Source organism: Apodemus sylvaticus, chromosome 17, assembly GCF_947179515.1.
Source record: "Apodemus sylvaticus chromosome 17, mApoSyl1.1, whole genome shotgun sequence".
Lineage (NCBI taxonomy): Eukaryota > Metazoa > Chordata > Mammalia > Rodentia > Muridae > Apodemus > Apodemus sylvaticus.
Genome location: NC_067488.1, coordinates 49494235 through 49519722, shown reverse-complemented (window position 1 = coordinate 49519722; position 25488 = coordinate 49494235). Strand labels below are relative to the sequence as shown.

At 39.6% G+C, this 25488-nt stretch overlaps 1 protein-coding gene across 6 annotated transcripts in view; it reads right to left on the bottom strand.

The window, feature by feature from the left end:
* Positions 1 to 25488, bottom strand: part of Tnrc6b (trinucleotide repeat containing adaptor 6B) — a 210505-nt gene that overhangs the window by 153948 nt on the left and 31069 nt on the right. For 3 of the 6 annotated variants that reach the window (XM_052161481.1, XM_052161486.1, XM_052161485.1), the window contains exons 2-3: positions 20509 to 20577; positions 8825 to 8915 (exon numbers count right to left, since the gene is read on the bottom strand). In XM_052161481.1, the coding sequence (XP_052017441.1) occupies positions 8825 to 8869 (45 nt within the window). In that variant the 5' untranslated portion in view covers positions 8870 to 8915; positions 20509 to 20577. Of the gene's footprint in view, positions 1 to 8824; positions 8916 to 9161; positions 9236 to 20508; positions 20578 to 25488 lie in introns of all 6 variants that reach the window. The other 3 variants (XM_052161482.1, XM_052161483.1, XM_052161488.1) reach the window with 3 other exon arrangements.

Below are 25488 nucleotides of genomic sequence, written 5' to 3'. Positions count from 1 at the left end.
ATCTTGGTTTCATCTTAACATGTTTGTCTATATTTCCTGAATTTTACCAGAAATATTTTCCATGTAAATCTTCAATGTTATTTGAAAATGTTTATAATTCCACCTTCAATCAACTTAGAATTATCTTTATGCCTATCATTTTATCTATATAATTTCCAAGATAGTCTTTAATTTTAACATCCAGGATCTAAAAGTGGAAGTAGAAACAATAAAGAAATCAGAAAGTGAGACATCTCTGGAGATAGAAAACCTTGGAAAGAATTCAGGAGTCACTGATGCAAGCATCAACAACAGAATACAAGAGAGAGAAGAAAGAACCTCAGGTGCTCAAGATATCATAGAAAACACTGACTCAACAGTCAAAGAAAATGCAAAATGCATAAAGCTGGTAACTCAAAACATCCAGGAACTCCAGGACACAATGAGAAGACCAAACCTAAGGATTATATATATAGACGAGAGCGAGGATTTACATCTTAAAGGCCCGGTAAATATCTTCAACAAAATTGTAGAAGAAAATTTCCCTAACCTAGAGAAAGAGATACCCATGAACATACAAGAAGCCTTTAGAACTCCAAACAGACTGGACCTGAACAGAAAATCCTCCCGGCACATAATAATCAAAACACCATACCAGAATCACATCAGACTTCTTTCTCACCAGAGATGATGAAAGCTAGAAGATCCTGGGTAGACCTCATACAGACCCTAAGAGAACATAAACACCAGCCCAGGATACTATACCCAGCAAAACTCTCAATCACCATAGATGGAGAAACCAAGATATTCCATGATAAAACCAAATTTGCACAATATCCACAAATCTAGCCCTACAAAGGATAACTGATGGAAAATGCCAACACAAGGAGGGAAACTATACCCTAGAAAAAGCAAGAAAGTACTCTTCTTCCAACAAACCAAAAGAAGATACCCACACAAACATAAAAATAACATTAAAAATAACAGAAAGCAACAACCACTATTCCCTAATATCTCTTAATAACAATGGACTCAACTCCCCAGTAAAAAGACATAGACTAAGGAACTATTTCTCATGTAAATCTTCAATTTTATCAGAAAATGTTTGTAATTCCCCTTTTAATTAATTTAGAAATTTCTTTTATGTCTAGCATTTTATCTGCATTATTTTTCATGATAATCTTCAATTTTAATGTCTTTCTATATACTTTCTATATTTTGTCAGAAATGTTTCAATGTAAATCTTTGATTTTATCACAAATATTTCTAATTCCACCTTCAATTAATTTTGAAACAGTTTTTACATCAACCATTCTTTACGTAAAATTTTCCATGAAATAGTCAAACATTTTAACATGTTTGTCTATATTTCCTGAATTTTACCAGAAATATTTTCCATGTAAATATTCAATGTTATTTGAAAATGTTTATAATTCCACCTTCAATCAACTTATAATTATCTTTATGCCTATCATTTTATCTATATAATTTCCAAGATAGTCTTTAATTTTAACATGTTTTTCTATATATTTCTACAATTTTATCAGAAATATTTTCCATGTAAATCTTCAAGTTTATCAGAAAATGTTTATGATTCTACTTTTAATCAACTTAGGAGTACTTTTATGCCTACCATTATTATATCTATATAAAATTTTCCACAATAAACTTCAATTCTAACATGTTTTTCTACATTTTTCTACAATTTTATCAGAAATATTTTCCATATAAATCTTCAATTCTATAATAAAATGTTTCTATCCCATATTTCAATTAATTTAGCAATGTTTTACATGTCTACCACTTTACTCCTTAATTTTCCATGAAAATTGTCAATTTTAATGTGTTTATCTGAAATATTTTCCATGTAAATCTTTAATTTTATCATAAAGTGTTTTTACTTCCCTTTAATAAACAAACAAACAAATAAATAAATAAAGGCAGAGAAAAAATAAAATAAATTGCCATGCAGTGGTGCCATACCCCTTTAGTCTCAGCACTTGGGAAGCAGGTGAATCTCTATGAGTTTGAGGACAGTCTAGTCTACAGAATGAGTTCCAGGACAGTCAGCGCTATGTAGAGAAACCCTGTCCTGAAAAACCAAATAAATAAATAAAATAATAAATGAAGGAGAGGGGAGGAAAGAACAGAGAAAAAGAAATATAGGGCTAGTAAGATGGCTCAGCTAGTAAAGGATTTTCCACCTAGCCTGATAACCTGAGTTCCATCCCTGGAACTTGCATGATTAAAGGAGAAAGATGACTCTGTCGAGTTGTACTCTGACCTCCACAAATATGCACGGGGCATGGGGGTGAGTACAGACATGCACATCAGGAGACTACTGTAGAAAGGCGGTGGGTTCCCCTCCTCACGCCTCCCATTAGGTCCTACACTGGAAGCTCAAGACCCAACAAGGAATGGATGTGCAAAGTTGGGTCAGCTCTGTTATTCCTTCCTCCCTGATTTTCTGGAACAGAGTTTGACTGTGTTACCCAGGCTGACCTTGAATTTATAATTCTTCTGTCTCAGTCTGAGTGCTATGACTATGGCTATGTGCTATCATGTGGGACTCAGATTCTCTTTGGAAACCTCAAGGTCATACAAATATTTTAGTCAAAGAAAACTGTAAAGTAAAATGAGGATTTTATTCCCCTTTCCATAATCTGCTGCCTATTCTGGAAACTCTGCAGTCTAAAATAATCCAGTCTCTTGTCATCATCTTCTTCATTTCGGCATCTAGCACTCTACTTGCTGTGTAGGAGATTAAAGACAGCCTTGAGTATTTTGCCAAACTTCTCACTGACAGATAGTAATGTTGCCTTTGCCCTTTAAATCTGAAGTCCTTCTGTGACTTGGTTTAATCTGACAGAACATGGAAGACTTCTGAGGCTGGGCCTTAAGATATCTGTGGCTTCTGCATTCTTGGAACATACTCTGGTGGATCCCAGCCACCTTAAGGCAAATAGAAAGGTCACATGGAGATGCACCTCAATGCTTAGTCAATAGCCTCAAGCTGAGCTCCCAGCTGGCAGGTGACACTGGCTGCCAGCCATGGGTTGAGTTGTTCTGGACATTTCTGGACAACTGGGCATCCAGCTGATTGCAGAGCCAGCCCAATACAGTATTGGAGCAAAAGAACTACCCTACTGAGCTCAGTCAACTACCACCAAGTCATTAAAGACAGCACAAGGCTGTTGTGGGAACTTAATAAATGTAAAGAAACACCTTTTTTTCTTAAGAAAAAAAAAGCAAATTAACAATTACAAAAAATTTGCAAAGATGGGACTTTTCTAAACATACCCTGAACCCAGTCTATGCTCATTATTACCCTGGTCCTAACCTGGCCCATTTGTCACAATTAAAGAACTACAATGACACATTATCATTTACTGAAGTGTGTATTCTACTGAGATCTCATTAGTATTTACACATGTCCCTGGATCCCACTTAGGAGAGCACACTTCATGTAGTCATGTGTCTCCTTAGGCTCCTCTTGGCTGTTTCTCAGACCTTTTCATTTTCCTTGATAACTGCAGTCAGGAACTTTGTAGAACACCCTCACAATGGGGTCCTCCCTGTATTGTCCTAAGTAGAGCAGGAAATGGGTTTACAGAAGTACTTCACACTACATCAACTGCACACACTGGAAACCTGGCATCACTGATGATGTTGAACTTGACCCTTGCCAGGCTTCTCCACTATGTGAAGCCACAATAGGGAATGGGAAGTTACTACGTGCATCCTTTTGGGTAGAGTATCTACAGGTCCTTCTACTTATAACACTGCTTAGCCTCTACCCACCTCCACACAATCCTGAAAACCAGAAACCTAATATTCTTCCTCCAAAGCCCAGTCCACATGTTCCTTCTTTACCATGAAGCTTTCTCTAAGGAAGAATGCAATGCTTTAAGGAAGATACACTTTGAATAACAGTACCACAGAGCACGTATGACCCTCCGGTAGACTGAAGTACCCAGTGTGCAAACACTATGCCTCACTTGGTACACCTATAGCTAGGATACAGTAAATCCTAAGTACCCAATAAGTGCTTGTAAGCTTAATTAACTAGATGCCTATAAAAGTAAACCATTTTTGATAATATCTCAATAAAAGAAAGGATAACATCAAACATCTAAGGTCCAAGATATGTCAGTAAATGTACAACAGTGCTAATCCTCCCTGTTAATACGCAGTTCCACTCTGTTGTAGTTAGGCAAGGCACCAGAAAAAAAATCATAACATTCAATGAGTGAGAGCCACTGTGACAGATAAAATGTATTTCAGGCACATAAATGTCAAATGAAGTAGGTCACATGAGCCTATAAGGGAATGAGGAATCAAGTGCATACCTCCTACCTTTAAGATGCGCCAATAAAATCTTACAGTAGATAATTCTCATACTTAACCTCAAGTGTGGAACAAAGACTGACACGTGGTGACTGTGTTGGAAGTATTCAGTGTTCTTTCTTATATACAGTGGAGAAATTAAGAAATGGTTCTTGGTAAAAATATAAGGAATAGCACTGTGCCTCTGAATGAAATATTTAGGGGACTTCTAGAGTTTTTTTTTTTTGATGTGTATACTTTTAGTATTTATAATATGCACTTTCACTAAAACAATTAAATTCACTAAAATTCTAAGACTCATTGGCCATATAAAATTGCATTCCAGAGACCATTCAGGGTAAAGATAGGCAACAGTCCTAAACTAATGTAAAACTAACATTCTTGTTTCCACTTAAACCAATCACCAAAAGAAAACAAAAATCATAATATAATAAACAACTCTGTGGCAGCACCTGGACAGTTCCTGGCACACAATAATCAATAAATATTTGCTGAAATAATAGAGGAGAGGAGAGAAAAGAAAAGAAGAGGAATAAAGAAAAAGGTAAAAGTAAAACTAAGCAAGTAACCCAGGTGGCACTCTGGAGGCAGAGGCAGGTGGATCTCTGAGTTCAAGGTCAGCCTGGTCAACAGACATTCCTGGACAGCTGTCTCAAAAACACAAACAGAAAAAGAAAGGTAATTATAGGGTGATGAGACAGATCAAATGTGCTTTTTGTGTAAACTTGATGACTTGAGTTCAAGCTCCAGGAACCCATAAAAAAGTGGACTATGTAAAGTTGTGTGCTGACCTCCAACAGGTATAATGTGTAGTATGTGTGTCCACATACATCATGCAGTAATAATAGTTTTAAAATCAAAAAGTAGTAAGAAAGCAACATTGGAAAGTACACATTTACATAATTTAAAAATTATCTATGATTTACCTACTGTGGATTTTGGAAGCTACTGCCTACATCATCTCTTTCTGGCAGAGAAAAAAAAATTAGAATCTACAGTTCCCCAGGCCACCCTAAGGCATCTTTGTTTTCTATGTAACATTCTCTCTGTATCTTGTAAATGTACTGACCAGCATATTTGTTTTTAATATTTTTAATATCTGCTCCCGAGTTTCACCTCTAAACCTTTCCCTTCAGGAAGAAATCTTGTCATTTGTGTTCTCAATTATGTAGTCCACTCTCTAGATCGGTGATTCCATCTTTAAGACAATACAAAGAAAAGCTGAACTCACTTTCTTTTCTCTAAATATCTTCCTCCTCAACCCTTCACCTCTGCCAAGTAAGAACAGGAGCTGGCCTGAGCTCAGATACCATGGCACACTGGTTCCTAGCTTCCATCAACCTTGCAAATCTGAAGCCCATTTTATATCTGTACTCTGATCCTTCCACTCATTCTTTTCTTCTTTTCTCAAGCAAGCACAGCCTTCTCTAGTCTTAAAAAAAATGTCTTTGAGGTGTTGGCAGCAGCAGCACATGTCTTTAATCCCAGCACTCTGGAGGCAGAAGCAGGCAATCTGAGTTTGAGATCAACCTGGTCTATAAAGCAAGTTCCAGGACAGTCAGGACTACATAAAGAAACCCTTATGTTCTGTCTTAAGAAACAGAAACAGGAGCTAGAGAAATGGTTCAGTGGCTAGAAGCACTGGATGTTCAACTAGAGTTCAATTCCTAGCACCCACATGCAGCTTACGACTGTCTGACTGTTCCACGAGATCCACAGCAACAGGCATACACATGGCGCACCTGTATATGCATGTAGGCACAATACGCAAACAAATAAATCTTTTTTTTTTAAAGAAACAAAAACGTACAAAGCTTTTAAAAAGTTTTATTAGAGGAATTTTTATGTACGTATAATGTAAATGTGAGTGAACCTCTACATAACCATCTCCAGGTTTCAACAGTTGTCCAGAATCTGTTCCCTTTGTCTCATCTACACCTCAACTCATCCATCCCCGTATTTAATGACTACTACTTTACAAACTAGTGGAATCAATTGATCTGTGTCTATTTGTAATTTTTATTATTAAAAATACAGCATCCTATCAAACACAGAGCATCTCTGGCAAAACCATCTCTCATAGGTTTTCTCATGTCTTGTCCCTTTAATAAGTCATTTGCTATCGTTTTAATAGATGGGTCCTGTTAGGCTGTCCTCAAACTTCTTGACTCAAATTATCAGCCTCTTCAGTGCTAAGAGTGTTAAGATTACAGGTAGAGACTACAGGTGTCTTCCACAGTGATGTGCCCACTATTTTTGTTTGTGCCCTGAGACAAGGTCTTGCTATGTAGCTGAGATAGGATTTCTATATAGTTCAGGCTAGCTCAAACTTGTAATCCTACCTCAGCATCCTAAGTGCTGGAATTACGGGTGTAAACCACCATACTAGCTTTTATTACTTCTTTAAAAAATTATATATATATATATACACATACACACACACACACACACACACACACACACACACACACACACACATATAAATTTGTAGAGTGCCTGCCAAGCATGAAGGAAGCTCAGTTTGATCTCCAGTACCACATAAATTGAATGAATGTATCTATAATCCCAGCACTTCACTGATTTGGAGAATCGTGTGTGTGTGTGTGTGTGTGTGTCTGTCTTCCTTGTGTTTGCATGGCAAGAACTTTGCCAACTGAGCCATCTCCCCTTTTCTTGAAATTCCCGTTGATTTGTGATACAAAAGAACCTCAAGCCCTTCTAAAGTGAAATCAGTTAACTTTAAAACACACTTCAAATATGTTTTTCCTTAGTCTCCAGCACTATCACAGGAACATGGGCTACCCTCTCACTTGACATCTGCAACTCAGGGTTCCAATCAGCCTTACCATCTGGAGACTGCTGATCGCTCAAACACTATTTTGTTCTTCCCAGAGGAAACAGCTGTAAATGGCTGCCCTTCCCAGAGAACAGATCCACATGTATCCTTTGAGGATCACAGGCTCTATGCCCTTCTCTAATCTGCTATCACACTGGGCCACCTGGACATCTGATCGTTCCTCGAACAGGTGGAGCTCTGTAGCCCTTTCTTCTGTGTAGAACACTGCTTTCCTCATTTTTCACGTAACTGGCCTCCTGGCCTTTTAGCTAATATCTGTCTCAGAGGCCTTCCTCCACCTTCCCAGCTCTTCTCCCTCATCACCTTTTAATCTATGTATTATTTTTCTATTCTGCACAGTTCTCACAGTGGTTTATAATTAATATCTTTATATTCCTTTGTCTCTCCTTAAAATGTGGCCATCCTGAGACTAATCACTCTCTGTTATGTCACCTTATAACATACAATTAAGAATTACTTATTAAGGATGAGAAAGATGGCTGGGTCACTAAGAGCACTCATTGCTCTTACAGGAAACTCAGGATTGGTTCTCAGCACTGGCATGGTGTTCACAACCCTCCATAACCCCAGTTCCAGGGGGTTCAACACCCTCTTCTGACATGCTTAGGTACCATACTAGGGGTGCACATATAAACATGCAGGCAAAACATCAAAAAGTTATTAACCAAAAAAGAAATAGACTTAATTCAAAACCACATTTTACAGAATATATTCCATTTATCCTCCAAGCTTTCTATTCATAGATATCCAAAATTAAGTTAAGATAGTATTATGATAAAATCTTCCGTTAACAAAAATCATTATAGGTATAAGATTTTATATAAAACAGCAATGCAGGGAGATAAATTTTTTAATTAAAAAACTGATGACGATGAAGTTAAGGTCCAATTTCTCTTTTTGTTAATTTGAGGCAAGGATGAGGTAGACATAGATGAACTGCTATTCATTTGATAGCACAGGCTAGCCTCAAATTCAAGGCAATCGTCCTGTCTCAGTGCTCCAAGTAGATTAAAAGCATGTGCTGTTGTGCCTACCTGTGTTCTTTCATTTTTAGTTTGATTTTGAACTAATGTCATTAAGTAACTAAAAACCAAAAAAGCCAATGTTTCCTTCCAACCCACAAAACAAAATTTGCCATATATATTTCTGGTTTGTTTCATACTTTCATAAGTATATGCAATTTTCATTAATACAATACAATATAATGCTAGCATCCTAAGAATGAATCACAACCATTACACAGTCTCTTAGGAGGCTGAGGCTTTAGGATCACGAACTCAAGGCTTGCTAGGCTGCCAAGTCAGTCCATGGACAGCCTAGGTGACTGAGCCAGAGCCTGTCTCAAAATAAACATTTAAAAAGAGATAAGAGTATAGCTCAGAGATAGAAAATGTGTCTAGCTTAAGCCAAGCCTTACACATGCAAAAAGCCTTACACGCGCGCGCGCACACACACACGCACACACACTTCTGTAAAACTTACTTTTAAGTTATCATGTAGCACGGCAAAGAAGATACTGAGAAGAAAGATCTCATCAGTCTAGTTTCTAAATGTACTGACATCAGAACACCACTCAGTCATCCACTGCCATTGCTGCCCAGCTTCTACTCCAACTGTTGCTCTGCTGAGCAGTGTACTGACCTGGGAGCTGCTTTCTTCCTCTACTTCTCCCTCATTGGTTTGCATGGGAACAGACTCTGTGCAAAACGCTGCAGACACACACAAACACTGCCTGGGAAGTAAAAAGAGAAAACACAGGTAATGACTTCAAGGCAAAAGTTTGCTTTTTCAAATAGATGAAAATCTGTCATGGATATCCTGGATGAAGCAATGACTTTAACTAGGTGAACCTCTCAGTGTGCATATATGTATCGAAAGGCAACTGAGAAGAGGAAACAGGGAGAGCTGTAGCAGGAAGCTTCCCCATCTCGGAGGTCATTGGAAAGGCTCAAGGCATTGGAGTACTAAATAGCTTTACCTTTCTCAACCCATTGGTTTGCCTTTTGGAAAAAGGTGATAGTGGAACTCTTCAAGCACTCTGACAGTAGACACCTGCCAAAAAGGATGCCAATGAGCAAAGATGTGATACCACAGTGAGTCTTGCTTGGAACTGACTACATTTCTTGGGTTATAATTAGGTTTAACATCCTTGGCTTTTATAACTGGTTGTTTGAATAGGTATGGTCCCCATAGATTCATGTATTTGAATGCCTGGTCCATAGGGAATGGCACTGTTAGGAGATATGTCCTTGTTAGAGGAAGTAAGTCACTGTCAAAGTGGGGGCTTTGAGGACGTAAGTGCTTAAGCTACACAATGTGAAACGTGTCCAGTCTCCTCACTGTCTTCAATCAAGATGTAGAACTCTTGGCTGCTCCAGCACCATGTCTGCCTATGTGCTGCCATACTTGCTGCCATGATAATGAACTGAACCTCTAAAACTGCAGCCAGCCTCAATTAAACATTTTCTTTTATAAGAGTTGCCTTGGTCATAGTATCTCTTCACAGCAATAAAACCCAATCTAAGACAGTAACTGAGGTACTTTAATTATGAAGTATACTTAAGGAAAATATGCCTAAGAAACTAAATGTCATCTCATTTATTTTCACACAAATTGGCTACTTATAGAATAATACAATAAAAGTAGCAATGTCTCCTCTAATAATAAGAGCTGAGACCAGTGACACTGCTTCCAAGTCTGACACCTAAGATCAATTCTTGGAACCCACACGATAGAAGGACAATTCTCCAAAATTGTGCTCTGACATCCACACACATATCATGTATGTGCACATAACCAATAAAATGTGAAAAAAATATTTAACGAGTATGCATCAAGAAGTCTATTAAAATAAAGAAGGCTGGAGGAGCCAGGTATGGTGGTATACACCTTTAATCCTAGCACTTAGAAGGTAAAGACTGGAGAATCTTGGCTTGCATAGTGACTTCCAAGCCAGCTGGGGATATATAAAGAAAACTTGTCTGATATACACAATTTGCCCTGGATTCTATGACCAGCATTGAAAAAACAAAACAAAAAATAGTGCTCAACTTTAAAAACTAGAATTTTTAGCAAAGCTTTATCTATATATTTTTACACACACGAGTGTTTTGCCTGCATACATGTCTGTGTACACATGTGTTCCTAGCACCTTCAGAGCTCAGAGAGGGTTTCAGCAGTTCTGGACTATGAACATTATGTATGCACATTGTGAGCTGCTATACATGCACTGGGAACGGAACCCCGGTCCCCCGTAAGAGCAGTAAGTGCTTTTAACTACTGAATCAAGCCCCTCAAAGCTAATTTTTTAAAGTTTCTTTTGACATTTTTCATTTTTTCAATTTTCCTCAAAACTCTCTCATTCATCCTGGCCCCATTCTTTCTCTATTTGTCTTTTTTTTTTTTTCCTTAACCTAGATTTCCCAAAAGAGAGAATATATGCAATATCTGTCTTAAAATCTAGCTTATATTTTAATAACTTCAAATATGTAATTATTAAATAATTAGTCAAACCAACTGGAAGGAACTGCTCTGAATGACCATCACAGTGGACACTACAAGCGACCACACAGAGACCACTACAACTGAGGGTCACAGTGAACACAATCTACTACCACAGCAACCACAGCAATGACCACATCAATGGTCAACACAGTGACCATCACAGGGAGCACTACAACTAACCATCACAGGGAGCACTAAGATTAACCATCACAGTGAACAAGTGATTACCACAGTTATGATAGTGACCACTATGTGATAACACCAACAGTCACCATAGTGACCACCTGACTGACCATAACAGTGAACACTACACATGGCCATCACAGTAACCACAACAGTTACCATCATGGCTGACTGTTTTAGTTAGGGCTTTATTGCTGTGAGCAGACACCATGACCATGGCAACTCTTATAAAGAAAAACATTTAATTGGAGCTAGCTTACAGTTCAGAGGTTTAGTTCATTATTGCAATTTTCCTCAGGCAGGAAGGATGGCAGGGTGGGAGGCAGACATGTGCTGGAGAAGTGTCTGAGAGTTCTATATCAGGATCCAAAGACAGCGGGAAGAGACAGTGAACTACTAGACTTAGCTTGAGCTTCTGAAACCTCAACACCCATTCCCTAGTGACATATTTCCTCCAACAAGGCCATACTTAATCCAACAAGACCACATCTCCAATAATGACACTCTCATGAGTCTATGGGGGCCATTTTCATTCAGACCACCTGAACATCACAGCTAACACTACAAGTGACCACCACAGTGACCACTGACTGACCCTCAAAGAGACCACTACAGTTGACCACCACAGTATCCATGACAGTGACCACCATGACAGTGACTACTATGACTAACCACCACAGTGGGCACTACAACTGAACATCACAGTGGACACTACAAGTGAACACCAGCACAGTGCCCATAACCATTACCATTACAATGACCATCACAGTGGACAGTACAACTGACCAGTACAGCAACCACTATGTAATAGCTAAAAAGATGTTCATAATGCATGCTTATGTGCAAAGAAACTTTTTAGGAATGTACCCTGGCCTGGCGATCTGCTTTGGTGCAGGTCTCTCTATAGCTAAATCATAAAACCTGAGGCCAAAAAGGGACTTCTACATTTCCACAGGTTATGTGGCAAAGGGTATTAAAATATCTGTGTTCACTAATACAGTTTTCAAGAAACAAATATTTATGTACTGAGAAACATAAAATTGGCATAGAATAAATCTCTATTCACTCAGGCCCAGATGGACGAACATTATTCAATCTCTCTGTGCTCACAAGTGAAATAAGCTTCTTGGGGTTGGTCATGTCCTTCATTTTTTATGGCAGTTATGCATAAATAGAATTGTTATTTTTATGAAAATTAAGTTGGTAGGACTTGGATGTAGATCAGTTGGTCAGTGCTTGTTTAGCATTTTTGAGGCCCTGAGTTTGATCTCCAGTACCTTATAAAATTAGATGTGGTATGCACACCTATAATCCAAGCACTTGAAAAACGGAGGCAGGAGGATGCTTTAAATTTGAAGCCAACCTAGGAGACAGAGTGAAGCCTTGCCTCAAAAACAAAAGAGAGAAGAGAGAAAGAAACCCCCCTGACAACATTGGAAATATTTAATACTCTGTCCAGAAAGATGTAATTCCCATGTAAAGTGTCCCCCTCTTGGTTGAAGTGCAGATCATATTCATAGACCATGTGTCACTGGCACACCTCAGAGTTTCTTCCTGCTCACAGATGACACTGTTACTCCCCATCGGCTCCAAGTCCCTTCTTCCTCCGCAAGGACTCTATCTCTGGCCTGCCTCTCTTTTAAAAAATGTTTAACATGTATGGTATTTTGCTTCTGTATGTCTGTGCACTGTGTGTGCCTGGTACCCAAGGAAGCCAGAAGAATCTATCAAATTCCCTTGACTTAGAATTACAGATGGTTGTCAGCTGCCATGTAGGTGCTGAAAATTGAACTCTAGTACTCTGGAAAGAGAAACAAATGCTCTTAACTGCTGAGATCTCTCTCCAGCCCCATCTAAAAGATATTATCTTTACCTCCTTAAATAAAGATTTATTTTATGTGTATAAATGTTTTGCCTGAATGCATATATGTGCCTGTTGTATCCCCTGGAAATGGGGTTAAAGATGATTGTGAGCTATCATGTGGGTCCTGGGATTCAAACCGGGGTCCTTTGCATGAACAGATGCTTTTAACCCTGAGCCATCTCTCTAGCCTGTTCCTGGCCTCTTTTATCTGCTAGCCACTGACTCAGCTAACAGTGATGCTCACTGACAGTAGACAGGAAGACCAGCAGTAGCTAGTCTATGACACTTGTTCTCATGAGGTAAACTAAAACTACTAGTTTACCTTTTAGATTCTCCTACTTGATCCTTTTTTTTTGTTGTTGTTATTAAATATCTTGTTCTAGTCTGACTTACTTGACTCTATCAGTTCCACCTTCTCTGTCAGTCACTGCTCTTCCCCTTCAGTGACTCCTCTTACCTGTCCCCAGAAATAAACACATATCTGTCTTTTGATCTTCATACTACTCTCTACCTTCAAGGCTTTAACCCCAACTTTTGCCTCTACACTCACTTCTTAATCCATTATTTCTTACCCATTCTTACCCATTCATCATGGCCTAATTGAGTCTGATGTCTTGTTAAGGCAGAAAAATGGTTAAAGCATTTAAATGGCAGAAATGTTAAATAAATGGCAGAAATGTCCAACAGAGGACACTGAACCAGTCAGTGGCTGGCAACAACAGGCAAACATACTGTAACTGTGTATGAAGGAGCAAGGAGCAGTAACAAATCTGCAGAGATAACTGTAGCTGTAACCACAGACTGACTCAATCACTAATGCTTTATTTATGTATGACCTTGAGAAAATTACTGCTTTTCTCAGGCTTGGTGTCCTTAAGGAAACTTAAGAAGAATAACATTTTCTGAGGATTAATGTCAATCATTTGTACCTGGTACCCAATATGTTGACCCATCTGGTAGCCTCTCTACCCTGAGGCTTACTATAGGTTCACATTCTCAGTTACCTCTTGGCCCTTTCCCTGTTAGTATGCACCTGAGAAGGCTTTTTCATCTTTCTGCTCCTTCACTTCTATATGCCCAAGAGCGGGTAAGGGTAGCTTGCTCGAGAACTCAGAAACACAAGACATATGGCACTCAACACTTTTCTCTTCAAGCTGCCCAGGAAGCAGGCACTCTTTTTGGTTCCTCATAAATGAGGGACATCTTCAAAATTCCCCACAGAAGGTAAAGTCAACTGAGTTCTGGTTGTCTGTCTGTTTGTTTTTTAAATTATGTAGCTGAGACTGGTCTTGAACTCCTGATCATCTTGCCTTCACCTCCCGAGTACTGGGACTACAGGCATATACTATCATACCCACCAAGTCTGGGGAGTTCTGAAGGCTAGTGCTGACAGATTCACTGCTACATATATAAGTTTAATAACAGAAGCATCACCATGGCCCTGTGGATGATATCCTCTTTTATCTCATTTTCCAGCAGGAGAAAAACAGTGCCATTTCTGTGTCTCAACAACTCTAACCTCTGGTGTACTGAACTGAATTTTTTTATTATTTTTATTTTTTTGTCTGGTGTCCTCAGAGGTCAGGAGAGGGTATTAGATCCACGGGGACTGAAATTATAGATGGTAATAAACTGCCATGTGAATGCTGAAAATCAAACCTGGGTCCTCTACAAGAATAACAAATGTTTTTAATCACTGAGCCAACTTCCGAACCCTGAGACTAAAATCTTGATTAAACGATATAAAGCAAAATGTTTAGAACATTTGGGATTTTTGAGGTTTCTATTACAAGCTTGGCTTCAGAGAGGGACAAAGTGGGTTTTTGTACATTAGACGAAAGTTGTATACTAGCTTTTAGCTACTGAGCCTTATAAACTATAGGCCAAGCAGCATTTTGACCTCAGCAGTAACTGTAGTTATGGCAACTTTGTCGTTAGATAAGTGGCTGTTTCTATAGAGACAAGGCTGCATGCATTAGGCTCAGAAGCCTTAGCAAAAGCTTAGGGGTTTACAGGTCTCACCAAGAATAAGCCACAGCTGTCACAGTGGTTGGTGGTACTGAAAGCTCATGTATACTAAATGTCAGCTATGCAGGTAGCCTCACATACACTGACCACTCTGGCCTAGAGCAAATGCCAGCTCTGCTGGCCTCAGCAAAGAGATCAGGGCTTTAGCAGGCTTGGGTGGCTGCAGCGTATAGGGATTGCTGCTTGACCTTGAATTATGCCTGCCCAACTTTTCCTAAGTTGGCATGGCTGAAGCAAAGATTAGATGATGGAGAAGAGACTACTTCCCACAGGCCTTTTAGACATCAGAAAGTGGGACAATTATTAGCTGTCTATAAGCTACAAGGCAGCTAAACTTCAACAGCACATGTATTACAAAGCCAGTGAAGGTCTATGTTTAAATTGTCTGTGCTAGAAATATGTAGGTGTTTCAAAGAGAAAATGAAAATTAGGAAATTTCTGACTGTACCTAGTGAGAGAAAGGAAGGAAGGGTCTGGGCATACCCTAGGACCCAGACCTACTGGTTAAGACTAGTACACTGAAAGACAAAAGGGCATACTACAGAAAGAAAGGCCCTCCCCCAACACTCTTGATGTTTCCTTCCTCACAATACAGTGCCATGGTTTTAATATTAGGGATATAAATCCCTGACAGGGTGGAGGGCTTATCTGATTAGTTTATCTATAAGAAACTCAATCTGGACTCACACAATTCAGCCCCTCTACTGTGCCTTTACCTCACTGATACCCGTTCTGCTCTGCTCCCCCTCTTGTAATAGGAGGCTTACCTCAGATGAGGGCTGCTATCTCAATAGACTTGTTAGGTCCTAGAGTTCATAATAAAAGCCTACTTGCCCTCAGATATAAGCCAGCTCTGTAGAGCCAAATGTATTCATAATAAAAGGAAATTTTTGATTCCTACTTGTCTCACCCTTTTGTCCTATGCTTCTGCTAATTCAGGACTTGGTAGTGAGAGTATTATTCCCCACAGTCTATTACCTTGGTATTAGTAGCAAACCTTTCCTTTCCTTTCACTGACCTTGTTTCTTCCCATATAAGTCCTCTTCTGCAAGTCACTCGGGCAAGCTTCTCTATTCCTCCCACATAACATGCTAGTATCTCTGTGCACATCCCCAGGCTACCCCTGCTATAGCTGAGCTCTTACATGCCCCCAAGGTAGTAAGAAGCTCATCTCCAGGGACTGACCTGGAAGGCGTTCAGGCCTATACATCTCTGGGTCTTTGAGAGCATGCTCTTGGAGTGGAATGACGGATGCTGGTTTCTTCCTTCTTTTACTAACACGAGATAAACAGTTTTGTTCTGACAGGCACTATTGCCACAATATACTGCTGTTCTCACAAGCTGTGGGCTTCCACCTAGGAAACCCTGAATCAAAACAAATCATTTTTTGTCATATGTTAATTACTGTGCGTATTTGTATGGTGGCAGACAGTTAACAATACTCCACGAGAACCCCTGCACTATCCATAGCCTTTCCTTCTGTTATCCACTTGATTTTATTTCTAAGACTCGTCCCTGACTTTCCCACTGGTGTGCCTGCTTACTGTGAGCCACCGGTAACATGTTTCCCTCTTTGCCCTTATTCTCTCTCAACTTTTGTTGTTCCTGTGGAATTAATCACAGCGGTTTTAAATGTGTTTTCTTTGGTTGGGTGTAGTAGTGCACACCCTTAATCACAGTTATCAGGAGGCAGAGGCAGACAAATGTCTGTGAGTTCCAGGCCAGCCTGGTCTATATAGCTAGTTCCAGGGCATCTGGGGCTACGCAAAATGAGACCCTGCCTCAAAACCCAAAGCCAAAACTAACCAAACTAAAACACAAGAGTTTCCTTTTCAATCTTGACAGGCTAGGGGGGCAGCTCAAAAGTAAAGTGTGTGCTTAGTACTCAATCCCCAGAATCCAAATAAACCCTGCCCCTAAAAAAATCTGTACACTGGGCTCAGTGTTTAGGAGTGCATGCTTCTTTTGCAGAGAATCCAATTTTGACTCCCAGCACTGGAACTGGGTAGCTGACAGCCACCTGTAACTCCAGCTGCAGGCAACCCTATACCTCTGGCTACTGAGGTGTATTCACATACACATATCCACCCACTGGCACACAAACACACTCATAATTAAAAATAAAAATAAGTCTTTAGAAAAAAATCTATCTGCAAATCTTGAGGAGATTCTTGTTTGAAAATATGGCTTACAATCATTCTTGATGATCCAATTCAGTTTTACTGTCATTTTGACAAAAAAGAGTAACAGGCAATACTGAAGTATACAGTGAACTAAAGGTGTTACTTGGGAACTGCAGAGGAATGTGTAAGATGTCAGTGCTAGAAAAGTGAGGAAAAGGTCAATATAAAAATTCTCTGAAAAGGTCAATATAAAAATTCTCTGACAGTGGTGCCACACCTTTAATCCCAGCACTTGGGAGGCAGGTGGATCTCAGTGAGTTTGAGACCAGCCTGGTCTACAAAGCAAGTTCCAGGACAGCTAGAGCTGTACAGAGAAACCCTGTCTCAAAAAAAAAAAAAACCAAAGCAAGCCGGGTGGTGATAGCACATACCTGTAATCCCAGCACTTGGGAGGCAGAGGCAGGTGGATTTCTGAGTTCAAGGCCAACCTAGTCTACAGAGTGAGTTCCAGGACAGCCAGGGCTACACAGAGAAACCCTGTCTTGAAAAAACAAAAGACAACAAAAAACAACAAAAAAACCCCCAACAACAACAACAACAAAACCAAACCAAACCATAAAAGTCCTTCAACGGGATACCCAGAGAATATAAAGCAGCCCTACTTCATGCAGTGTTTGTTTGGCTGGTTTCAGCAGGACATTCTACAATTTTGTCTTATATCTGGCTATCTTAACCTGGAACTGTGCTCATCACTAAAGGACAACAACTTAGTAACTGTTAATTACTATGTGAATAAGATCATACACATTCTGTGCATTTCTTTTATACAATGGAAATAATGCTGGAGTTTTCAAAGCCTTCTAGGTTCCAGCCCTTGCTCTCTCCAGCCTTACCCATTTGATTTCATTGTTCCTGACATATTGAACTACTTCCTGTTTCACCAATATGCCAGACTGGTTTAGGCTTCCACCTTTCTGTTCATCGTCTTCCCTCCATCTCTCTCTCTCCTGTGGTGTCACCAAGGAAGACATTACTTCTCACTCAAAGGTTAGCTCTTGTAAAGAATTCCCTGACCCACCACCTCCAAGTAGAAGAGATTGCTTCCTCAGTGGGGCATGTCTGAATTCCATTATGAACCTTTAACACCTTTCTGGATTTATTTACAGAGATTCTCTATATAACAGATATGTTCCTGAACCCTTGGTATCAAATATTAGATCTTGTTAATCTCTGTATTCAGTCTACTTAAAACTGGGTACCTGTAGCAGGGCATAGTGGCATACACCTTTATTAATCCCAGCACTCAGGAGGTGGAGGCAGGTGGATTTCTAGATTCAAGGTCAGTCCTGTCTACAGAGAGTTACAGGACAGCCAGAGTTCCACAGAAAAATCCCACTTGAAAAACAAACAAATACAACAAAAAATATGCACCAGCCATATAATGGATATTCAATGAGTTTCTATGTGGAAGTAAATGAATTAACCAACTGAAGTGCTTTTTATGAAAACTGCAATATTTAGGGCTAGAAATAGGGCTCAGCGGTTAAGAGAACCCATGTGGCAACTCACACCAGCTGTAACTAGTTCCAGAGGAAAGGATGCCCTCTTCTGGGCCTTGTGGACACAAGTCACACATATTCCATATTTACAAGCAAAACACCTACCTACACATATAGAATAATGTTTTAAAATGTTATTTCCTAGCTCTGATTTGTTATTGTACAATAGGGAACTTCAGAGTATGACAATACACTGTAATTTTAAAATCTTGACAGGGGCCACAAAGATGGCTCAGAAGGCAAGAGTGTCCACTGCTCTTACAGAAGACAGGAGTTAAGTTCCCAACTCCTACTTGCAGCTCACAAGCACTTGTAACTCCAGCACTTGTCTAGCTATGAGCTGTGATAATCTTATATACCCCCTCTCTCACACAATTAAACATAAAAACAAATCTGAAATGAAAAAGCTAGAGAGAAAGATTTCCATGTGTTCATGAAGACAATGAGAACTGTTTGAGGAGACAGGGTTGCTTACCCCGACTTAAACATTACACATTGTATATATGTGTCAAATCAGCACATGTACCCTTCTAAGTACATATCTGTTTTTAAAAAAAAAAAAACTCTTCCAAGTTTTTAATAAGTATCAGAGCTTATAGACAAGACTGTAGATGCTGAACAGCACTAGTGTGAAAAATGGATGACTACTAGTGCACTAACCGCAGGGCCTTTCAATCTGGACCAGAAAGATCCTGCAGAGGAACCAGGAGGAAGGCCAGCAGGAGAGCTAAAGCAGCAGAATGTCTCTTCTATCGTCTAAACGCTGACAGAAGAAAACAGCAGCAACCAAGACATAAAACTACAACAAACCACTGCTTATCTAGAAACAATAACAACAAAAGGTCTTACAGAAGAGTTGGACAATGTTGGTGGCTCAGAGTTTGTCTAGCAAGAGGAGAGCCGAGTTTGATGCCAGCACCACCAAAGAAAAGCCAACTAAAGACAAGACTTACAGATAGGAGTTCCCATTCTGTAAAAGAAAACAGACTCAGACTGAAATTACATTTTGAAGGCCCCAAGATGTCATAGGAGCAGATTCAGTAGAGTGGCTGTTAAGTCCCTTTCAGAAAGCAAATGTGGGCTGGAGCAGTAAGGACTGCTCACTTAAATCTGGAATTGCTAATCCTAATGATGTTATAACTTCTCACTATAGGATGAGGTATCCATTATCAGTATCAATATGAATGCCAGTGTATTTTGTGAGTCTGAGTGTGGTGTTGGGGACTGAACCCAGACATCAGGCATTGCAGGCAATGCACTCTACAACTGAGCTATATCCCCAGTCTCAATACCAGTATATTTTAAAGGAAACAGCTAAAGTAAGAATGCGAAAAGCTGATGTTATGGCCATAGTTTACCTTCTGAAAGGAAGCAGAAAATCTGAGGCTGGAAAGATAGTTTAGTAGTTAACAGCATTTGTTGCTCTTATAGAAGACAAAGGTTCAGTTCCCAGCACCCACAAGGCAGCTAACAACAATCTGTAACTCCAGTTCCAGAGGATTCAACAAACTCCATGGACACTACATAAATGTCCACAAACATATATGCACATAAAAAAAAACACCCATATACATGCCAGAAGTAGTAGTGTGTGTCTTTAGTCTGAGCACTTAGAAGGCAGAAGTAGACAGATCTTTGTAAGTTTGAGGCTAGCCCAGTCTACATAGTGGAGTTCTAGGACAGCCAGGGTCATGTAAAGAGACTTCGTCTGAAAGAAATCATAAATTTAAAAAATTAAATAAATCTTTTAATCTTGAATTTTACATATATATATATGTCTGCCTACATGTTCATCTGTGCACGTGTGCCTGGTGCCAGAGGTTTTCAGAAGAGAGCATCAGGCCTTCTGTACTAGAGTTAGACAGTTGTGAGCTACAGTGTGGGTGCAAGGAATCAAAGCCAGGCCTCTGGAAGAGCAATTAGCACTGTAAATCAGTGAACCATCTCTCTATCTCCTAAATAATTAAAAAAAAAAAAAAGGAATTCAAGAAAGAAGCCCTCCCATACACTTTGCTTCTTTTTAAGATGAAGACTCCTGATTTACTGCCAATGATAAAAACTTACCTCTGACAGTATCCTGGGGCAACTGAGACGATCAGTCTAGGTTACATTCAGTGCAAAAAAGTCAAAACCCTGAAGAGAAAAAAAGTCACAATGAGCTATAGAGATGATGTTAGATGCCAAAAGAAGCAGCAGAGCAGGCAGCAGACAGTTTTATCTGAATCCATTCTTTCTTCCGTTTAGAGTTTGTGGGCCAGTGACATAACTCTGCAAATATCTTAAGGGTTAAGTTAAATGAAATATGAGTAAAATACACATATAATGCAAGGTGCCAAAGACTCATTCAATAAAGGTCAGATCATAATAAAAAAATGTACAGTAAAGGCTGGGGATGACGTTTTCCAGTGCAGTACTTGACTAATGTGTGAGGCCCTGGGTTCCATTCTAGCAACATATGAAAAGAGAACAGTTTCTGAAGTGATATTAAAATCTACATTCAATCTTTATGATTTTCTTTTTAAACAATCGAATTTTTTGATTATTATCATTGTCTGCATGACGTATTTGTGTGAACAAGTAACAAGTATGCATAGGAGCCAGGCGGTGGTGGCACACGCCTGTAATCCCAGCACTCTGGGAGGCAGAGTCAGGCGGATTTCTACAGAGTGAGTTCCAGGACAGCCAGGGCTACACAGAGAAACCCTGTCTCCAAAAAACAAAAACAAACAAAAAAGTATGCATAAGAGGGACTGGAGAAAAAAAAGAAAAGGTGGGAAATGATGCAATTAATAATTTCAAAAAATAAATTTAAAAAAGATACTGTCTCTCTATGTAGCCACACTGGCCAAGAATTGACAATCCTCTTGTTTCAGTCTCCCAGGTGCTAGGATTACAGGCATGCCACAACACACACACACACACACACACACACACAAATCTTTACTATTTCTTATTTTATCTGTTCTAGCTACCTCAAAAACACCAAACTGCCCTTTTTTTTAAAAAGATTTATTTTTAGTATAAATAAGTACACTGTAGCTATCTTCAGACACACCAGAAGAGGGCATCAGATATCATTATAGATAGTTGTGAGACATCATGTGGTTGCTGGGATTTTAACTCAGGACCTTCGGAAGAGCAGTCAGCGCTCCTAACCGCTGAGCCATCACTCCAGCCCCAAATTGCCTTTCTAATGTCTCCATTTTGATGTCTCATAATCATCTCAGATTGAACCTGACCCAAACTCTACCTTTACCCTGCCTAGACTGTTCCTCTCCTTCACTGTCTTCACCAAGGCCCAGATTTCTGATCCTAAATTCACCTCAAGTAATCTCACCTCCCTCAAGCCCCTCACACAAGCCCATCCATGAGTGCCAGCATTTATGCTTTCAAAATTTGCATCTCAGATCCACCTACAATTCTTCATTTTCACTGTCATCATTAGTTCCCCTTCAAAGTGCTGTTCCACTCTTGCTCCTCCCTAATTCACTGCCAAATAACGGTTGGCATGATCTCTTAAATTTAGTTCATTACCAGCAGCTAGTAAATGCAGAAGTGACTTTATTTTCTGATGACAAGTTTCTCTCCTGCTCCGGATGCACCTACTTTGTGTTTGGAGATGGGCAAAACAAGCACCAGTCCAGGCTGCCAGAAAACTGTCTCTATCTGTAAGTTGCCCACTTGGTTTCACAACCAACTTTGTGCTCTATATATGAGAGGGTATGCCATTCCCATGGCTATGCAGAATAAGGGATAGCTTTAAGTCCCCAGTATGTCACAATAGTTAAAGTGGTACTTTACTGAATGACCACATTTCCATTACCTCTGTTTACTGCACTTAACTGTTGAAATCAATACACCAATGATGTTGCAAACAGAATTAGAACTATCTCCATTACTCCTTTATCCTTCTGCTATACCACACTGTTGTTACAATAATCTGAAAAGCAAATCTGACCTACATGTATGTTGTGGCTTAAATTGAATCAGTAAGTACCCACTACCTTTAGTGCAGTTTTTTAAAAAAGCATTTTCTCTAGACGCATTTCTCCTCCACTCTGACCTGGTTTCTGTTTACCACACCTGCTGTGATTTATGCTGAAGATCCTCGCTGATTCCCTTCCACTGCTCTGCCACTGATGTCCTCTCCATGAACTTTCCTGGACCATCCTCTGAGATATATCATGTTATTATATTGGTAATATACATAGCTCTGTCTTATGCATGCAACATGAGCTCCTTGACAACAAAAATTAAATCTTACATATATTTTAATTTGATGAGATGTCCAACAAACATGCTGAAGCAAACCCCATCTGCATCCTAGGAATTTAATACATAATACTGGCAGTTCCCCCATCAAATGGCACTGGGAATAAAGTTAAAGGAGCTGACTGTACCTTTGAGACAGATCTGGTCCCTCTGGAAGACTCAGGGCTACGTAATTACATGTGACCCTTAGCATTTCAGAGAACAGTCAGTTTCTTCAATTTGTTGTCAGTCTCCAATTATCAAGAGAACAACACTGCCTAATCTTAGTTCTCTATTCTGATGAGTTTCTGCCCAGGCTGATCTCTCTAAATTGATCTTCAGTCAAAACTCTACACCAATGTCATAATGTAGCTCATTATTACATATGCTCCTGACAGAAAACTTTAGGTGGAAATGGTAACCAAAGAGGTGAGTCCTTTTCCTGTTTCATTGTCATCTTAGACACTCACTGACTTTTAATGAGGACAAAAAGACACTATGGCAGAGTGCAGATGAGCAAGGGAAACTAAGTATTTTTTCCAGGTGCATACTTTCCTTATAAGGGACAGGGTATCTTTGCACTTCTAGGATCAAGTGACTGTGCCACCTCAGCCTCCCAAGTAGCTGAGATTACCTGGGTACTTCCAGGTATTCTCAAACTGGGTTTCTCAAAAAAGTTTCTTTCTTGCTCTGATCCAAGTACTGGCATATTGAAGATAAGCATAAACACTGATTGTAAAAGCTTAAGTTATCTATAGCAATATTTTTCTTCTAAGCGATGAATACCAGGAAAATGCCTATTTTTAAATGCTCAGAAGTGGGGGCCGGAGAGATGGCTCAGCGGTTAAGAGCACTGACTGCTCTTCCAAAGGTCCTGAGTTCAAATCACAGCAACCACATGGTGGATCACAACCATCCGTAATGAGATCTGACGCCCTCTTCTGGTGTGTCTAAAGACAGCTACTTTTAAATAAGCTACTTATTATAAATAAGATGTACTTATTTATAATAATAAATACATCTTTGGACTGGAAAAAATAAAGTGCTCAGAAGTAATCTAATCCTACCACCTGGTCATGCATTGTTAGGGTAGTAAGCTAGCAACCACCGCACTTTCCTGTACTCTCTTAAGGAACAACCAGAGTAATCTTGGGACTTAGAATGAGATTCTGAAGACCTCAGACTCATCCATCCCCAGGTCTTGCTAAACTGAAATAGATTACAGTCAAGTATTTAACTAAATTCATACAATATAATTACAGCTAAGTGTTTCCTAGAGAATATGGCAAGCTGAAAGGCATATATATTCAACAAATGACACTTACTTTTCTAGTATCACCTCTGATGTGACAGGGTTTTAATTTTCAAACTTAACTATTCAGTGTGATTCATTTTAATTCTCATTTTAAAAATTCAAGCTGCATAGAAAAACCCTTGATCACTCAGTCTCTACCCTCACAACCCTTCTTAGTTCTCCCTGCTGTCACCAGCATCTATCTAGTATAGTCTTGGAATGTAGACTGTTAAGGAATATACTATACTCCAGCATTGTAAAAGCAACAAACAAAAAGCAGCCAAATAAAACCACCAAAACAACAGCAAAAGAAAACACTACACATTTCTGTGACTACATATTTTCCTGGCTTATTTTTTGAGATAGGGTTTCACATAACCCAGTCTGGTCCACTCTCCATCAGGGAGAAGAATCTGGAGTTTCTGATCCTCTTGCCTCTACCTCCCAGTTGCTGGGGACTGAACCCAGGACTTCATTTTTGTTTTTTGTTTTTTCTGAAACAGAATTTCTCTGTGTAGCCCTGGCTGTCCTGGAACTTGCTCTGTAAACCATGCTAGCCTTGAACTCAGCACTATCCTGCCTCTGCCCCCAAGTGCTGGGATTAAAGGGGTGTGCCACTATTACCCAGATGAACTCAAGACTTTGTGCATACTAGGCAAGCACTTTGCCAAGTGAGCTATATCAGAAATCCCTTATTTGGGGGGTTTTCTGGGGGGAGGGGTGTAAGATAAGCTCTTCCTATGTAGCTCAGGCTACCCTTAAATATCTTGCTTCATCCTCCCAATTACTGGAATTACAGGCCTGTGAAACTAAAAACCTTAACTAGCCACAAATGAACACTGAAAACCATGAGTTCCTATTTTGAAGGCAATTGGCTACAAAGAAGGTCTACAGGTAGTATCTTAAGTGAAGCTATACATGTAATAAGGGAAACCCCAGCAAGGAGGCCAGAAAGGTCGGTCATTCCAGGCCAGTTCTGGAAAGGAGCAGCTAGCCCAAGTACAACTAAAAGGTTACCTACTGAATTAAGTTCCACAAATACTAGGGGAAGCCTAGGATCACAGGTGCAAGCAGGCCTGTTGTTTAGCCACCCAAACTCAGTGTTCACTTTGCCCCACGGTTTGGAAATGCTACCTTCACAGCTTTAGACAGGTCCAGTTTAGCTTAACGCTTTAGAGATTCTGTAAAAACATTCAGGTCTACCCATTCCTAAACACATGTCCCTTTAATCCTAAAATCTGTGCTGGTCTCCTTTTTCTCTGCTAATCATATTTGCTGGAAAAAGGTTTTTTTCTTTTAATTTGAGTGAGGGTGTCACTATATAATCTAGGCGGGCCTTGAACTCGTGGTTTTCCTGCCTCAGCTTCTTAAAGCAGCTTGTATTTGTAGTTCCAGTGTCCCTACTTTTTTTTTTTTTTTTTACAAATGTAACCACCAACTCTGTGCTGATGATTCCCAACTCCAGTGCTGAGCTTTCTTACCAATCTCTAGAATCAGAT